At 43.1% G+C, this 15144-nt stretch overlaps 1 protein-coding gene across 1 annotated transcript in view; it reads right to left on the reverse strand.

The window, feature by feature from the left end:
- CCDC192 (coiled-coil domain containing 192) overlaps window positions 1-15144 on the reverse strand; it is a 225461-nt gene that overhangs the window by 72395 nt on the left and 137922 nt on the right. The window contains exon 5 of the mRNA XM_045285049.1: window positions 6443-6575. Coding sequence (XP_045140984.1) covers window positions 6443-6575 — 133 coding nt within the window. The remainder of the gene's footprint in view (window positions 1-6442; window positions 6576-15144) is intronic.

A 15144-nucleotide genomic window follows, 5' to 3' on the forward strand; every position in this document is an offset into this window, starting at 1 on the left:
TCCAAGACAGTGAGTCTTTGGATAAAATATACTTTTAGTTTACCAACAAGTGGAAACATAATTCCAAAATATATCTAAGAGTATTCCTAACACAACCGTACTATGCAGAAATAACTGGAAATACTATCCAGTTACCTATTAGAGAAGAGCTTGCTATAACAATAGTATTTGGTTTTGTGCCTTCTATCTAAATTTTATCTGATGAACTCAAGCCCCCTCTCCCCCGCCACCCCAAATCCTTCTTCCCCCTAAATTTACTTGTATAACCTCAATCTCCTATCAGGAAATGGCCAGTCACTAAACAAAGTAATACCGAGGTTTCTGGAAAGTGCAGGAGAGAACCATTCAGTTTTTCTGTTTTGGCTAAAAGGGGTTTATGCCAGGGCCAGTTCTACCGGTATTAATGACTGCCTGCCAATTGTTTTCAGTCTCAACTTCTCCAGTTGAGCTTATGTTGACAGATAAATGTCCATCCGGTGATGTTTGACAAAGGAGTGCCCCAGCGTGCTCTGCACATTTCCTGAAAGGAAGCATCTTCCTTCTGGGCCCTTGGCTGGGCTATTTGACAGCATTCTCAACAGCACACACAGCAGACTCCATGGTTAAGTAGAAAACCTTTGAAACTGATGAAATGCCAATTCCCATGTGCCTTGTCTGACATTTAGCTAGCCCTGGCCTTTACATTTGGCTCTTTCTGGATGAAGCCACAAGACTTTGGGTTTTTATTTTACCATTGCTCAGAGATGGACAAAAAGGAAAGAGAGGAGTCCTATTTCCTGATAATGGTATAATTCCAAAATTAGTCTTACAAACAAAGGAGGGAGAAGACCTGGGCATCATTTGCATCCCCACAGCAGTTGTAGCTAAAAAATTCTGGATCCCAACCAAAAACTTCAGAATAGATATTCTTACTTTCATTGTTATTTATAAAAATCAGTAGATTTCCAGACTTCTCCCAGCGGAAGAGCTTAAATATGCAGTTGGAAAATGACGGGGAGGGAAAGCAGAGAGATTTTGTATTTTCCTGGCAAGATAACATTCCTAAAGGCCAGAAAAAGACAGGTGGGAAAGCTTCCTGGACAGAAGATACCCAAAGTCTTACTGTCTACTATAACCTATATTTCTTAAAGCTTACAAACTGAAGGAATGCAGTCCCATGTGGAAAATCAGCGTTATCTTATCACAAAGTACATTTCCCCCACTCTGTCCAGGGACATTCTATTAGGATGCTGGTCACAGCATTCTGTGGTGACAGCTGGGCACCATCTGGTTCTTCTGGTCTCAGGCTAGTGAAGGCTGTGGTCACTTACTTGATCCATCAGTCATTTGAAATAATTATTTTCTGGGTCGTTGAACCCTGCTGATATAATGGGTTATATATACATTGGGCTGCTAACTGCAAGGTGAGTAGTTTGAAACCACCAGCTGCTCTGGAGGAGAACTATGAGGCTTTCTATTCCTGTAAATTATTCCTGTCTCAGACACCCAGAGAGACAATTCTACTCTTTTCTATAGTGTTGCTGAGTCAGTATCAACTCAATGGCTGTGAGTTAGAGTTTTTTTTGCTCTGGACAGGGAAAGACCAATAGTTGTAGGTTAGAGGGCCACTTAGAAGCTTTTAAGACCCCGACTACATCATAGTCAACATGTGGAACACCGTGTTTGTGAACGGGGTGCCCTGAGTCTATGGTCCTAAGCCTCCAAACTCAATGAGTATTTGATCATGGTAAAGAAGTGGGCCTGCTCCACTATAAACATGGATATTACAAATGTAGAAATACCCCTGCCAAACCTATGTATACGTGTGGGTTGGCTCCCATTTACCGTCCCATTGCGATCCATTTTTTACAAAGTAGCTTTGTCCTTAAAAGCCAAAAGAAGTAAAGATTCTTTTGAAATCTAACCTTACATTTTTGTATATTGAGGTTTGCCAAAAGGTGGATTTCAGCTCTGAAGAGCCACAGCAGGTATTGCACCAACCCTGCTAGTAAATAAAGGCATAAGCACTTCAGTTGCGGGCTGTGGAAATGATGGAAGGAATTTTCCTTGGGCTGTGATTATTTGCACAAAGTAAAATCAACAAACAACACTCCTGCACTAAGTAAGTTTCCTGCTGTGCCAGCTTTATAAGAAAGGTGTTTTTCTTTTCGGCTTAACTTTCCATCGTCTTAAATATTTATTTCCTTGGAGGTAATTTAAGTACATAGCCAGTGAAATAGTTGACTGTAGGTGTATGAACGAAAATATTTGAATATACACAACCCCCCTCTCCCTTAGGCAAACCTTTGATGGCTCACTGCTGCATCACTTTACATATGCTTAAAAGTATTCTTAATATACCTGATCATCTATCTGATTAGAAAAGCTGACTGAAAACCTAATATATAGACTTACTTGGAAAATGTTGAAACAAATAAAGAGGAAAAATTAGAAATGTTTCCTTGATCTGCTCATTAGACCCCTGGGCATTAGATTGTAGCTACAAAAGAGAAGTAGTTTTATGTTAATCTAGGTCACATGCCATTTCGAATTAATATTCCCCTTCTGTCTCTTGCGATTTGAGCTGTTAAAATAAGGCCGATTATCTGGGTAAGTGATCATGGAATAGTTTGATGGAAATCGAAAGGAGAATCCCCCTGCCCTCCCCAAGTAGTTCACACTACCCCATTAAAAAAAAAAGTTTTATTGGCATATACTTCACAGAGCTTAACAATTTACTTGTTCAATTGGATTAAGAAGATTAGTACGGGCAATGAATGTACAAATGTGCTTTACACAATTGATGTATGTTTGGATTGTGGTAAGAGTTGTATGAGCCCCTAACAAAATGATTAAAAAAAAAAAAGATGTGTGCAATCATTACTACAATCAATTTCAGAACACTCTCTTCGCTCGCTCATTATTGCTAACTCCCCGCCCCCTACCGTGCACCTAGGCAATTATCAATAGAGTGGTCTCTGTAGAGCAACGTATCCTGGATTTCATATACAGTAAATCATACAGCACACAAACAGCAAGCAAGCAGACAAACAAAAATACGACAATAATGACTAGACAAAACAGAAAAGTCTGTCGAAAAGAAAGCAGAAAATATTAAAAACTGAAATGACTTTTTAATCTAACTACATTTCACCTAACTACACCTGCCATAATCGCCTTTACACCACCCGGTGTGATAGCAAAGGTATTCACATCCCTGCACTACGCTCAGAGGGGATTCACCGGTTGCGCTCCATCTTTTATGGGGTTCAAATTATACTGCCGGAAGTTTACTTGAGGGGTCATGAAGAACTTTTGCCCATCAACGAGAATCTACTTTGAAAATGCAAACACCCGGGGCCTGGGTGACTCCTCCAGCATGACATTGAGTGTGTACCTGACACTAACAGAGGGTATTGCACATGTGCTGGTTTTGTTCCCTACTTTCCATTAATGGAGTGTTCGTTCCCTGAATGGAATTGTGCTCTCTCAATTTAATCTTGGGTTTCTAGTGGGATCTGCCAGGCAGGACACTCTACCTTTTTACCCTTATTCCCCGGGAACCTGACCCAGGCATGGTCAATCATATTCTCCACCATCAGTTATAGGGATTGGTCTACGTCCAGCGACGGGACCCAACCTAAGCCTGACAGAGATTTCCAGCTGGAGGTGGTGGGGAAAAGTTTTCTTTCTTTCCAGAGAAGAGATTTTATGAAGGCTGGCTCACCATCTCCAGGCTCTCGGAACCCTCAGCTTGAGAGAATGAAACTAAGTGCAGAGAGAGGTGGGCATGATGATGGTATCTGAGAGGCGGAAACCAACGGACTAATGGCATGTGCTTTCTTAGTCTGTTTACACACACCAAGAAATCCCTCTTCATTCCTAAACCCTTATGACTGAGTCATCTGTCTTTTGTAACCAGCAGAGGTCTAAGTACAGAAAACAAACACTTTTTTGAAAGGACACAGATAACGCAAGTAGAGGTGTTGCGGTAGGGTCAGGAATGTGTTGGCGTTGTGGGATGGGTGGAGGTGCACCAGCTATTATTGGGGTGAGATTGTGGCCATTGTCAAAATCATCAGCATCTTTTAACATTATGTTTTCTAGTGAATGAGCTGTAGGTAAAGGTGACCAGGGTTTCTGAGAATGAGAAGTAATGTCGCCCTGGGCGATTGAATTCAGGTTGAGGTTGTGCAGGATGAGAAGGAGAGTTGGAATACTCATGTATTTGGTGAAAGACCTTTGTGCTTTGTGTCAAGTCACTGACTCAGTTTCTCCACCAAATAAAAGAAATGATATGTAGCTCAGAAGGGAGTCACTCTTCTGATTCCTACTTGATTTTAAAATGCTTTATTTATATGTACATCAGTTCACAGATACATGAACTGGACTCTTTGCCACACTGGTATTTTTTTTTAATTAAAAAATCCCACCACGCTCTTTTATTTAACAAACAAACAAACAAACCCCAAACACCCCCAAACAGAAACTGGGAGAAAAGATGGGCAAAGGAGAAAAGACAGGATTCAATGTCTTCTTTCCATGCACCCCCAGCCATTAGAGTAACCGTACTTTAATTTTACTCTATCAAAAGACATTATCATTAGACACCGTATAATATTATTTTTGTCAAAATGAAAGTAATAAGAATTAGCTTGCAGTGATATCTTTTTTGTTGTCATTGATATAAAATCCAGTTGATTGAAAGCTTCCCTCAAATGAGGGAATGCGCTTTACAATCAGAGTTTTGTATTGCCCAGCCAATGAAACAGCTGGCTATGATGTTTGAAGATCGAGGCCTGGAGGTGGGCAATCTTCCTTAATGATTCTATTCTTTAAGATTCATACTGCTGCAAGCAAACTCACCATTTGATGCTGCTTCCCTGCAAGAAAAAGGAACTGACCTTCAGCGTGTATTTCAAGGTGGCTGCATCACCTACCCTTGAACTCAGGGTAAAGGCGATTCAAAACGGAACATTAAAACTAACCTCCGATGCAAAGCTCGGCCAGTGCAGTCAGGATGCTGGGAGGTCTCAATCCGCAGCCACCGCACCGCCGCCTGCCTCCTCCTCCAGGTGTTTCCACTTTGTTCCTCTTTTTGCAAAGTTGCTTATGCATAACAAACGAAGCCTGACAGCAAACAGTGGCCGGTGGGGGGCTTCACAAAGTGGTACCCGTTAACAGAAGACATTCATCCTGGGAAGCCACAGTTGTGCAAAACTAAACTTTGATCTGGATGCTTAAAGAAAAAGGACCCCCCCCCCCCCCCCACCCCCCACACACACACACACACACTCTCTTGGTTATAGTCTGTATGGAAGCAGGTAGCCACGTTTTTCCGTCAGGAATGCTGCTGCTGGGTAGGACTTCCGAAGCCCCGGTACATCTGTGCAAACAATTTGCGCAGCCCAGGGATGCCCTCGCGCTACCCTGGCGTATGACGTATGTGCTCAAGCAGAGACAAAACCCCACGAATCCAGCCCTTCGGCAGCTAACAATGGTGTGGGTGCGTTGTGGCTCTGGAGTCCGGCTTTGCTTGCCGAGGTCTAACCTGGGGCAGATGCTGAATGTCTTGAAAGCCTCTGGTGGTGCAGTGGTTAAAGCGTTCGGCTGCAAACCACTTGTTCAGTAGGAGAAAGCTGTGCCAGCCTGCTTATGAAAAGATTACAGCCCAGGAAACTCAGGGGGCAGTTGGACTCTGTCCTGTGGGGTCGCTAAGTGTCAGGGTAGGCGCCATGGCTATGGGTTTGATTTTGTTAAGCCTCTGCTTAGTCTTGTGAAGTAATCCATGTACTCCCCTCCGGGGTTATTCTGAGAATTAAAAGCAATACCTGCGAAGTGTTTAGCAAAATGCCTGGCCCAGTAGTATTCAGTAGTAACTCAGATTAGCACGGATGGTGACAACCTGAGTGGCTTCAGTTTGTTCCCTTGTCCCCCACTTCTCCCCTCTGTTTTCAAGTCCTTGTGACTCACCCAGCCTTTCCTGATGGGTTCCAGTCCATTCACTTATTGTTCAAAACCCATGGCCTTCCTTGCCCTGTGCCTGCCTGCATTTTTTGACAAGCTCCAAACCCCTCTGGAGCTGGGAGAGCTGATCCCTGAGGGCCTCGGGCCTTCCTTCTTATGCCCTGCCCTTCCCGCAGCGGCCCTCACTGCCACCCAGTTTGTGCAGCCACACTTATCAGATGGACGCCAATCCAGCTTTTCAGTTTAGCAGACTTTCCCTGAGTGAACCACTGACTCATTCCCTGTCCCTTGAGGTGGAAGTGAAGACAGCCTGGAGCGAGCCGGTCGAGCTGTTTCTATTCCTGCTACATGGAGGTCAGACCAGGCCAGGCCAGAAGGCTGCTGGGCCCGGATGCAGCCAGGGCTGGGGCCCCACTTTTGGCTTGGTTGCCAATAAAGCTCTATGCCTCATTCAGGGCTGTGGGCCAGCGTGTACGTGTCACATGGTAATACTGACCTCTAGGGGCTGGCTTTCCTTCACATAGAGCCTTTATCTTCTCCTTGAGCTCCAGGGCTGTGAGGGCAGCCTCTTGCTTAGCCATTGCCAGATCAGTCTGTAGCTTTTTCACATTCTTTTTGTGCTTTAATTTCTTTAAAAGAGGAAAGAACAAAAGAGAACAAAACAAGAGTTTCCGTCACTAGAGACAGATACAGCCAAGGAATAACAGGGGCAGCTGGTGTCTGAATAAACATGGTCTTTGAAGCCCGGCGTAGATGAAACGCTCCTTGTTTATCAGGACCAGGTCCTGTTCGAAGTTTGTGAATCTGAGCAAATGTGCGCTCAGGTCGGAGCCCTGGAATCGCCAACAGTGAAATCCCTCTGGACCTCATGGTGTCTCCTCCCTCCTCCAAGGCTTTTATCTGGATCTGAACCCAGTGGAGTAGAAGCAATAGGAGAGGAGCTCTAGTTGCCAGTTGGCCTTTCACCACCGAAGTGCCAGTGCCTACAAGGATCACTTGTTTTGTTTGTTTGTTTGTTTCCCCAATTGGTAAGGGGTGGTGGTATTGCTGTCAAGTCTATGCCAACTCATAGCAACCCTCCCGCGTGCAGACCTATCAGAAGCAGACCGTGTCCCAAGGCGCTGCTGGGTGGGTTCACACTACCTAATTTTTTGGCCAGCAGTAGAGTGCATAACTTGTTTGTGCCACCCCCAAACACAAATCAAACTCACTGTCAGTGAGGCAATGTTAACCCATAGTGACCCTACAGGACAGGCTAGAACTATCCTTGTGAGTTTCTGAGATTGTCACTCTTTATGGGAGTAGAAAGCCCTGACTTTCTCCTATGGAGTGGCTGGTGGTTTCAAACTACTCACCTTGCAGATTGAAGCCCAACACATAACCACTATGCCATCATGGCCTCTTTGTTCCACCCAGAAACCCCCAATCTCTAAGTAGATTCACATTAAATTGTCAGAACCTTGTTTTTGACTCATCCCCCCTCCCCCCTCCGCCAACACCATATGATTTCATGCAAATAAACAAAATGTTGCAGAGTTGACCCGAAGATGCTGATATTTGAGGATGTTTACTATCATCTCTATTTCAAAAAAGTGGTCAATTGTAAGAATAGTTTTCAAAGAATGGAGGACCGGGGGACTTTGCTACTAAACACTTTGCTTGTTGAGATTCTAAGCCCTTGAAAGAACAACTCTTGGAAGTTGGTACATAACCCAGGTATTCGCCTTGAAACGTTCCGACTAGAGAGCTCCGTTCCAGGACTTTCAAAGAGGATTGGGTTTGTCAGCATGGGATTGAACCTGCGATTCGGAGGAAAGTGCTGCAGTTGCCGTCTTTTGTAGCTTTGCCCCTTCACTGAAGAGCTCACTTTGCCAAATCATTGTGGGTGGGTCATTAGGAAGCCTGCCGAGTAAGTAGCCCACAGTCAGTACCAGATATAGCTCTTGAGGTCGGGAAAGAAGACCAAGGAGGAAGGGCACTGGAGCAGCAGTGAACCACCCTCGTAGTTTGAGAATGAAGTCAGTTTGATCAGCTTATCAAATTAGGGGCACATCATACTTTTTAACCAGCTGCACTCACCCATGAGCTATTTTTGTGTGTCAGATCACACATTATATGTGTGGTTATTTTGTATATATGTATCAAGTTTTCCATTGTAAAGACAGGTTGTTTCCTAAGCCCAAAGCAGATGATCAGGGCTCTAGGACTCTTAAAGCTTAAGTAAAGGCGTAAACATTTAAAGACAGAATGTGTCACTCAAAAGAGAAAAATCGTCCTGGAATTTCTGTAAAGGGACTGTGATGGGGTAGGAATCGGCAGGCTTCACCCCACACAATGCAGGTGAGAGATGCCCAGAATGAACAATGAAAATTTCTTGTCTGTGTAACATGTGTCATTGCTAAATTCTCTCTCATAGGGACCCAATAAGAAAGCGTTGAATGGCCCCTGTGGGTTTCTGAGGCTGTAAATCTTTACAGAATCAGAAATCCTCAACTTTCTCTTGGAGATCATCTGGTGAGATTGAACTCCTTGACTTTGTGGTTTGTAATCCATTCCACTACCAGGGCTTCTCTGTGTGAACACTTCTAGTTACAGTCAAGCTGATCTGACTCATATTGACTGCAGGTGTGTCGGACTAGAATGGTCGGTCCTCCAGGAGGCTTTCAACAATTCATTTTTTAGAAGGAAATGTCTAGGTCTTTCTACTGAAAGACTTCAGTAGAAAATCTCTGGGTAGACTTGAACTTCCAATTTAACTATAAGCAGCTGAGAAAGTTAACTATATGTGTTACTCTGGGGCTTAGGAATTCTACTGTTGTGTGTGTTGGGTCAGCTACGATATACAGCAACCCTACAGGACTTAGTAGAACTGTCCCACAAGGTTTCCTAGGCTGGAATCTTATAGGAGCATATCAACCGACCTTTCTCCAGATGAAACCACCAACTTCTCCGTTAGCAGCCAGGTGCTTAACAATGCCCTCATTGGTTATTTCTACTACTCTGATAATATGCCTTCTTCTTTCAGGTACTCATTACAGCATTGTGCTAGTAAGTATGAAGCATCCCTTGGTGTCAAGCACTGGGCTGGACAAGTCTGAAAATACCAAAGTGCTCAGTGATCAGTGCTGTGACTTTCCCATAACTCCCTTCTTCTGCATCTACATTCACCAAACACTTTCATGACTTGATCCATCATGTAGATTCAATTGCTCTCTGGATGATGCAAATGGTTTGCTTTTGGCCACTAATTAAAAAGGTTGGAGGTTACAATTCTCCAAGCAGAGACATAAAATAAAGGCCCGGTGATCTTCTACAGTCTGATTATAGCCAAGGAGGGCAGTTCTATTCTGAAACAATTGCGATTGCCATGAGTTAGAAGCTACTTGATGACAAGGAATGAATTCAGCATAGAGTTGTTCAGGGAGAGCCTGAACTGATCAAGATATGCAGCTATCTGTTATTCGATGGCTGTATTTCTCAAAATAAATTATTATGTTGGGTCCATTCTCTGAATTGGTTAGCTTCAGCTTGTTCACAAGGAGAGATCTACAGTGGTAATAACTCTGAGGCCCTGTGAGGTCATCACGACCTTTCCTGATACCACTTCAAGACTCCTCCATTCTCACATCTTCCTTTGTCACTTAGGGCGTTGGGGATAGAAAGCAAAGGAGCAGTGCAGAATTGTAAATTGAGAAAATAGAAGGAATAAAGAAAAGTACGGCAAGAGCGATGCAGAGGGGAACATTAATGAAAAGTATCAAAGCAAAAACAACTGATAATGGTATGTATACTGAAGTATTTGAGTTTAAGTGTTCCAGTGAGTGAGATTTGAGATTTACACTGAAATCCATAAGATATAAGATGTGTAGATGTGTGGATAAAGAAATAAATAGATTTGATAAATCTAACACACCAAAATGTTAATTATATAATTGAGTTGTTGAGTGTTTCATGTCCACTATGCAATTATTTCAACATTTCTGTAAGAATGAAATTTTCATAATGAAATACTGGGGCACCATCTGCAGACAATTGGACATCCCCTCACAGAAGGGTCACAAGGAAGAGAAGAGTCAGTCAAAGTGCAGTATAGGACCTACAAAACACGCATTCCTCTAGTTCTTTAATGCTTCCTCTCCCACACTAACATGACCCCAGTTCTACCCTGCAAATCAGGCTAGGCTAGAGCATGTACACTGGCACAGATAACAGCTCTTGACACATGGAATCCAGGGCAGAGAAACCCCTCAGAAACAGTAATGGGAGTAGTAATACCATGAGAGTAGGGGGAAGATGGGGGAATAAGGGGAAGAAAAGGGAAACTGATCGCAATGATTCACATGTAACACCCCTACCTCCAGGGGGATGAACAACAGAAACATGAGTACAGGGGAACAGCGGATGGTGTAAGATATGAAAATAATAATAATCTATAATTTCTCAAGGGTTCATGAGGGTGGGAGGGTGGGGGAGGAATGAAAAAATGCAGAGCTGATACCAAGGGCTAAAGCAGAAAAAAATGTTTTGAAAATGATGATGGCAACATATGTGCAAATGTGCTTGATACAATTGATGCATGGATTGTTATAAGAGTTGTAAAAGCCCCCAATAAGATATATACATACATATATATATATATATATATATATATATATGCAGGATTAAATCTCAAAATCTTTATGCTGAATTACAGAAGCCTTATACAAAGAATTAAAGATTCCCAAATCATATTAAAACTGTTCTTCTGCAGGTAAGTTTTCTTCTAAAACACATTTCTTTTCTTTTTTCAAAGAAGGCATTGGAAGCAAATAAATAACAGCCAAAGTTTGCAATTTGGGGTCTAATGGGTCTTTACTAGGAGTGGCATGGTCTCCTGAAGAGTGTTATTAGGTTTTAGATCTTTGGGGACAGATGATACCATAGACACTCTAGACAGAGTAGGGGTTCCTCAATTTCACCAGGGGATTAAATTCACCTTTTCATTCAAATTTCTAGACCACTTTTTGTCTTCTCTTAGGATTATTATGTGATCTCTTTTCTAGTATGTCATTTCATTTGTCCAAATTGTTTTATCATCAGAAAGAAATTAGGGGGCATTTAGTGAGCAGTATCAATGTAGAGGGGAGCTATGTCAGTTGACTCCGGAGTTCTGAAGGACAATTCAGCGGAGAAGTTGAATCAAACAATGTCTCAGAGGTGCCATGAAGATAAAAGTATAGAAAACAGGAGGAGATTGATTTGGGTACCACATGAGAAAGCACCATTAATGGTAAGAGCTGCATCCATAACAAAATGAGATGGCACCTGGTCATGCCCTGCCTGTTTTGGGGATGGTCAAGTGGATACTGGTTAAGGATTTTCTGCCAAGTCCATGGAAACTTCTGGGGCCCAGGATGAGAGAGAGTTGTAAATCTGGAATACATCCAAGTCTATCCACCTCTGGATTTTTCCTCTCCACCCGCTCTCACTCCGCCACTACCCCACCCCAACCCCCTTCTGTCCCTCTAGGTTGGTACGACTATGAGGGACATTTTGAAGATAATTCTGGTATTTTTAAGGGGTTGGAATAAGATGACAGGATGGCTTGTGGCTTCCTTAGAGTTCAGGGGTAGCATGACACAAATGTATGAACTTTATAACTTATCTACAAGGGAACATGGAAGGGGAGATCAATTTTAAATTAAATATTGAATAAAGGACCTGCATTTATTACTTAAAGTTTTGGTTGGGACCTCTGTTGGGGTTTTCATTTAGAGTTTAAAGGATTCCCCGCCTTTTTTTTCTTCAGAGAGAACAGCTGCATGCTGTTAATTCATAGTTTTAATCAAGCCCTTCGCCCATTTCAAAAAAATCAAATTGCCAACATGTTTTTTTATTAGTCATAGACATCAAATGATTTCAACACTAGCCTGGCAACTAAAATGTTGTACTTGGGTATAATGGAGTCTGCTATGGTTTCCTTGGTAACTACAAACTCTACTATGGTGATGACTTAGAGTATAGAAAGACGTTACAGCACCAATTTGGATCACTTGTTGTTCCCTTTTCCCTGGGTTTGTTAACACCACTTCCTTTCCCCCCACCGCCACCTCCCCCATGTCCCCCTGGAACTGTCAGTCCTGTTGTTTTCTCCTCCAGATAGTTCATCCAGCCTATCTTATTTAGACAGACCTGTGGAGATAATAACATGCACAAAAACAAGACAGAGCAAAACCAAGCAACAATATACAACAAAACAGCAACAACAAACTACTGAAAAAACAAAACACAACAAGAAAGAAAAGCTTATAGTTAGTTCAAGGATCGTTTGTTGGCCTATAGGAGTATTTTCCAGTCCAGTGTGTTGGGGCACCTGGCCCCAAAGTCCACCTTTAGCATTCCCTGGGGACCTTGTCGCTCCATTCCCTTGCTGTTCCGCTGCACTCCCCCAGTGCTTTGCCTGTGTGGTGGAATCAGATCTGGTGCAATTCACACACTGTGTCTCTAATGCTGTCCCCAGCAGAGCCATGGGTCAATGAGGGGCGTCATGTCTCATAGTGGGGCTGGCCATGTGATCCTCTCTGTGGACTGGCTGCTCTAATTGGGATCATTGTCCTCAAGGCCTGGTGGGCCAGGATGTGTTCCACTCTCTCCTCCTCCCCCTTCATCTGCTCCTGTATGCTCCGATCAGATATGTCCCTCTCCTGGAGCTACAGAATCAATGCCGTCCTTTGAAATTGGTGGTGAGGTGGGTATGGGAGGCCTGGTAGAGCATGATCAAGGGGAATGTAACAAAGACGAATTGCTGAAACTCTGGTGGGGACTGAGCATGATAGTGGGGCAGGAGGAAAGTCAAGGGAAATAGAGGAAAGAACTGTGAGGCAAAGGGGATTATCTATAGAAGTTTAGATAAAGGTGTGCACATATGCAAATATATTTATATATGAGGATGGGGAAATAGATCTATGTGCCTATATTTATAGGTATAGTATTACGGTCGCAGAAGGACATTGGGCTTCCACTCAAGTACCCCCTCAATGCAAGAATACTTTATTATATTAAATTGGCATTCTATGATGCTCACCTTCCCGACACAACCACTGAAGACAAAGCGGGTGTATAAGCAAATGTGGAGAAGAAAGCTGATGGTGCCCGGCTATCAAAAGATATAGCATCTGGGGTCTTAAAAGCTTGAAGGTAAAAAAAGCGGCCATCTAGCTCAGAAGCAACAAAGCCCACATGGAAGAAACACACCAGCCTGTGCGATCACGGGGTGTCGAAGGGATCAGGTATAAGGCAACATCAAAATGAAAAATCTTACCATAGTGAATGATGGGGGGACTGTGGAGTGGAGACCCAAAGCCCATTTGTAGACCACTGGATATCCCCTTGCAGAGCGGTCTCAGGGAGGAGATGAGCCAGTCAGGGTGCGATGTAGCAATGATGAAAAATACAACTTTCCTCTAGTTCCTAAATGTTTCCTCCCCACTCCCACTATCATGATCCCAATTCTACATTGTAAGTCTGCCTGGACCACAGGATGAACACTGGTACAGATAGGAACTGGTAACACAGGGAATCCAGGGCGGATGATCCCTTCAGTACCAGTGGTGTGAGTAGCGATACTGGGATTATCTAGGGAGAGTGAGTTGCAAAGGGGGAACCGATGACAAGGATCTACATGTGACCTCCTCCCTGGGGGGTGGGCAACAGAAAATTGGGTGAAGGGAGACGTCGGACAGGGCAAGATATGACAAAATAATAATTTATAAATTATCAAGGGTTCATGATAGAGGAGGGAGCGGGGAGATAGGGAAAAAAATATCAGGACCTGATGCCAGGGACTTAGGTGGAGAGCAAATGTTTTGAGAATGATGAGGGCAATGAATGTACAAATGTGCTTTACACAATTTATGTAAGTATGGATTGTGATGAGTTGTATGAGCCCCTAATAAAACAATTAAAAAAGAAGAAGAAAGATGTTACAGCTTGAGGACACATTCCTATCATCGTCCTCTTTCCCTATTTCTCCTACAGTGTGGAGCGAGGGAGGAAATCATGTATCTGTGCAATGTTTTGAAAAGGAAACATCTATCCCTATTGCACTGCTGAATAGCTTTCATGACACCAAGTCAATGGGCACTAGAAATAATCAGGGAAGCATTTATGAAACAGGTTCAATGTGAATTTTCCAGCACTGGGTAAAGTAATGTAATACATATGTATTCTGATTTGTTGTTGTTGTGATTACTTCAAAAACACCTTCAAAAAAATCCCTCAAGTCTTAAAAGAACACTAACGTGTCCTTTCTAAAGACGTCTTAGCCCCATTTTAAGAACATAAAATATGCACCTATGTAAAAGTAAGACTATTATTTTCTGTTTTTTCTAAATGCATGGTTGTGTTCATGTCTATTTCACTTTGTATGGGCAGACAAAACTCAATTTAATGTCCTAAAAACAGACATGCAAATAACCTTGATTCAATTTCTTCCCCCAAATTATCTGACTGTCCATATTGAGTGAGGTGAGGAGTACTTGAGGTCCCACCTCTCGTTCCCTGTGGTGATCTTCCTCTTGGAGTTTCCAGGCATAGCTTCCTCGAAGGTCCTCTGAAATATCATTTGGGCACCTCACTCTGGAGTCCTCGAATCAATTCTGAGTCATAGTGACCCTATAGGACAGAGTAGAGCTCCCCTGTGGGGCTTTCTGAGACTGTAACTCTGTACACGGAGCATTTGAATTGTGGTGCTGGAGAAGAATACTGAAACAGCCATGGGCTGCTAAGAGGACAAACCAATCTGTCTGGAAAGTACAGCCAGAGGGCTCCTTACAGAAAAGGATGGTGAGACTTGGTCTTACTTTGGACATATTATCAGGAGAGATGAATCCCTGGAGAAGGACATCGTGCTTGGTGAAGTGCAAGGGCAGTGCAAAGGAGAAAGGCCCTCAATGCGATGGATCGACACAGTGCCTACAACAATGGGTTCAGGCATAGAAACCAGTGTAAGGATGGTGCAGTACCTTGTTTCGTTCTGTTGTGCATAGGGTCACTGTGTCGGTCTGGGTAGATTACAGAAACAAATCAACAGAAACTCATATGTGTATAAGACAGAGTTTTTAATAAAGAGCAATTGTGCATTAAGAAAGCATCCCAACCCAGTCCAGTCCAAGCACATAAGTCTGATATTAGCCCGTATGTCTGATACCGATCTACAAA

The sequence above is a fragment of the Echinops telfairi genome, unplaced genomic scaffold, assembly GCF_000313985.2.
Source record: "Echinops telfairi isolate 266 unplaced genomic scaffold, ASM31398v2 ScPeMD7_7469;HRSCAF=8507_1, whole genome shotgun sequence".
Lineage (NCBI taxonomy): Eukaryota > Metazoa > Chordata > Mammalia > Afrosoricida > Tenrecidae > Echinops > Echinops telfairi.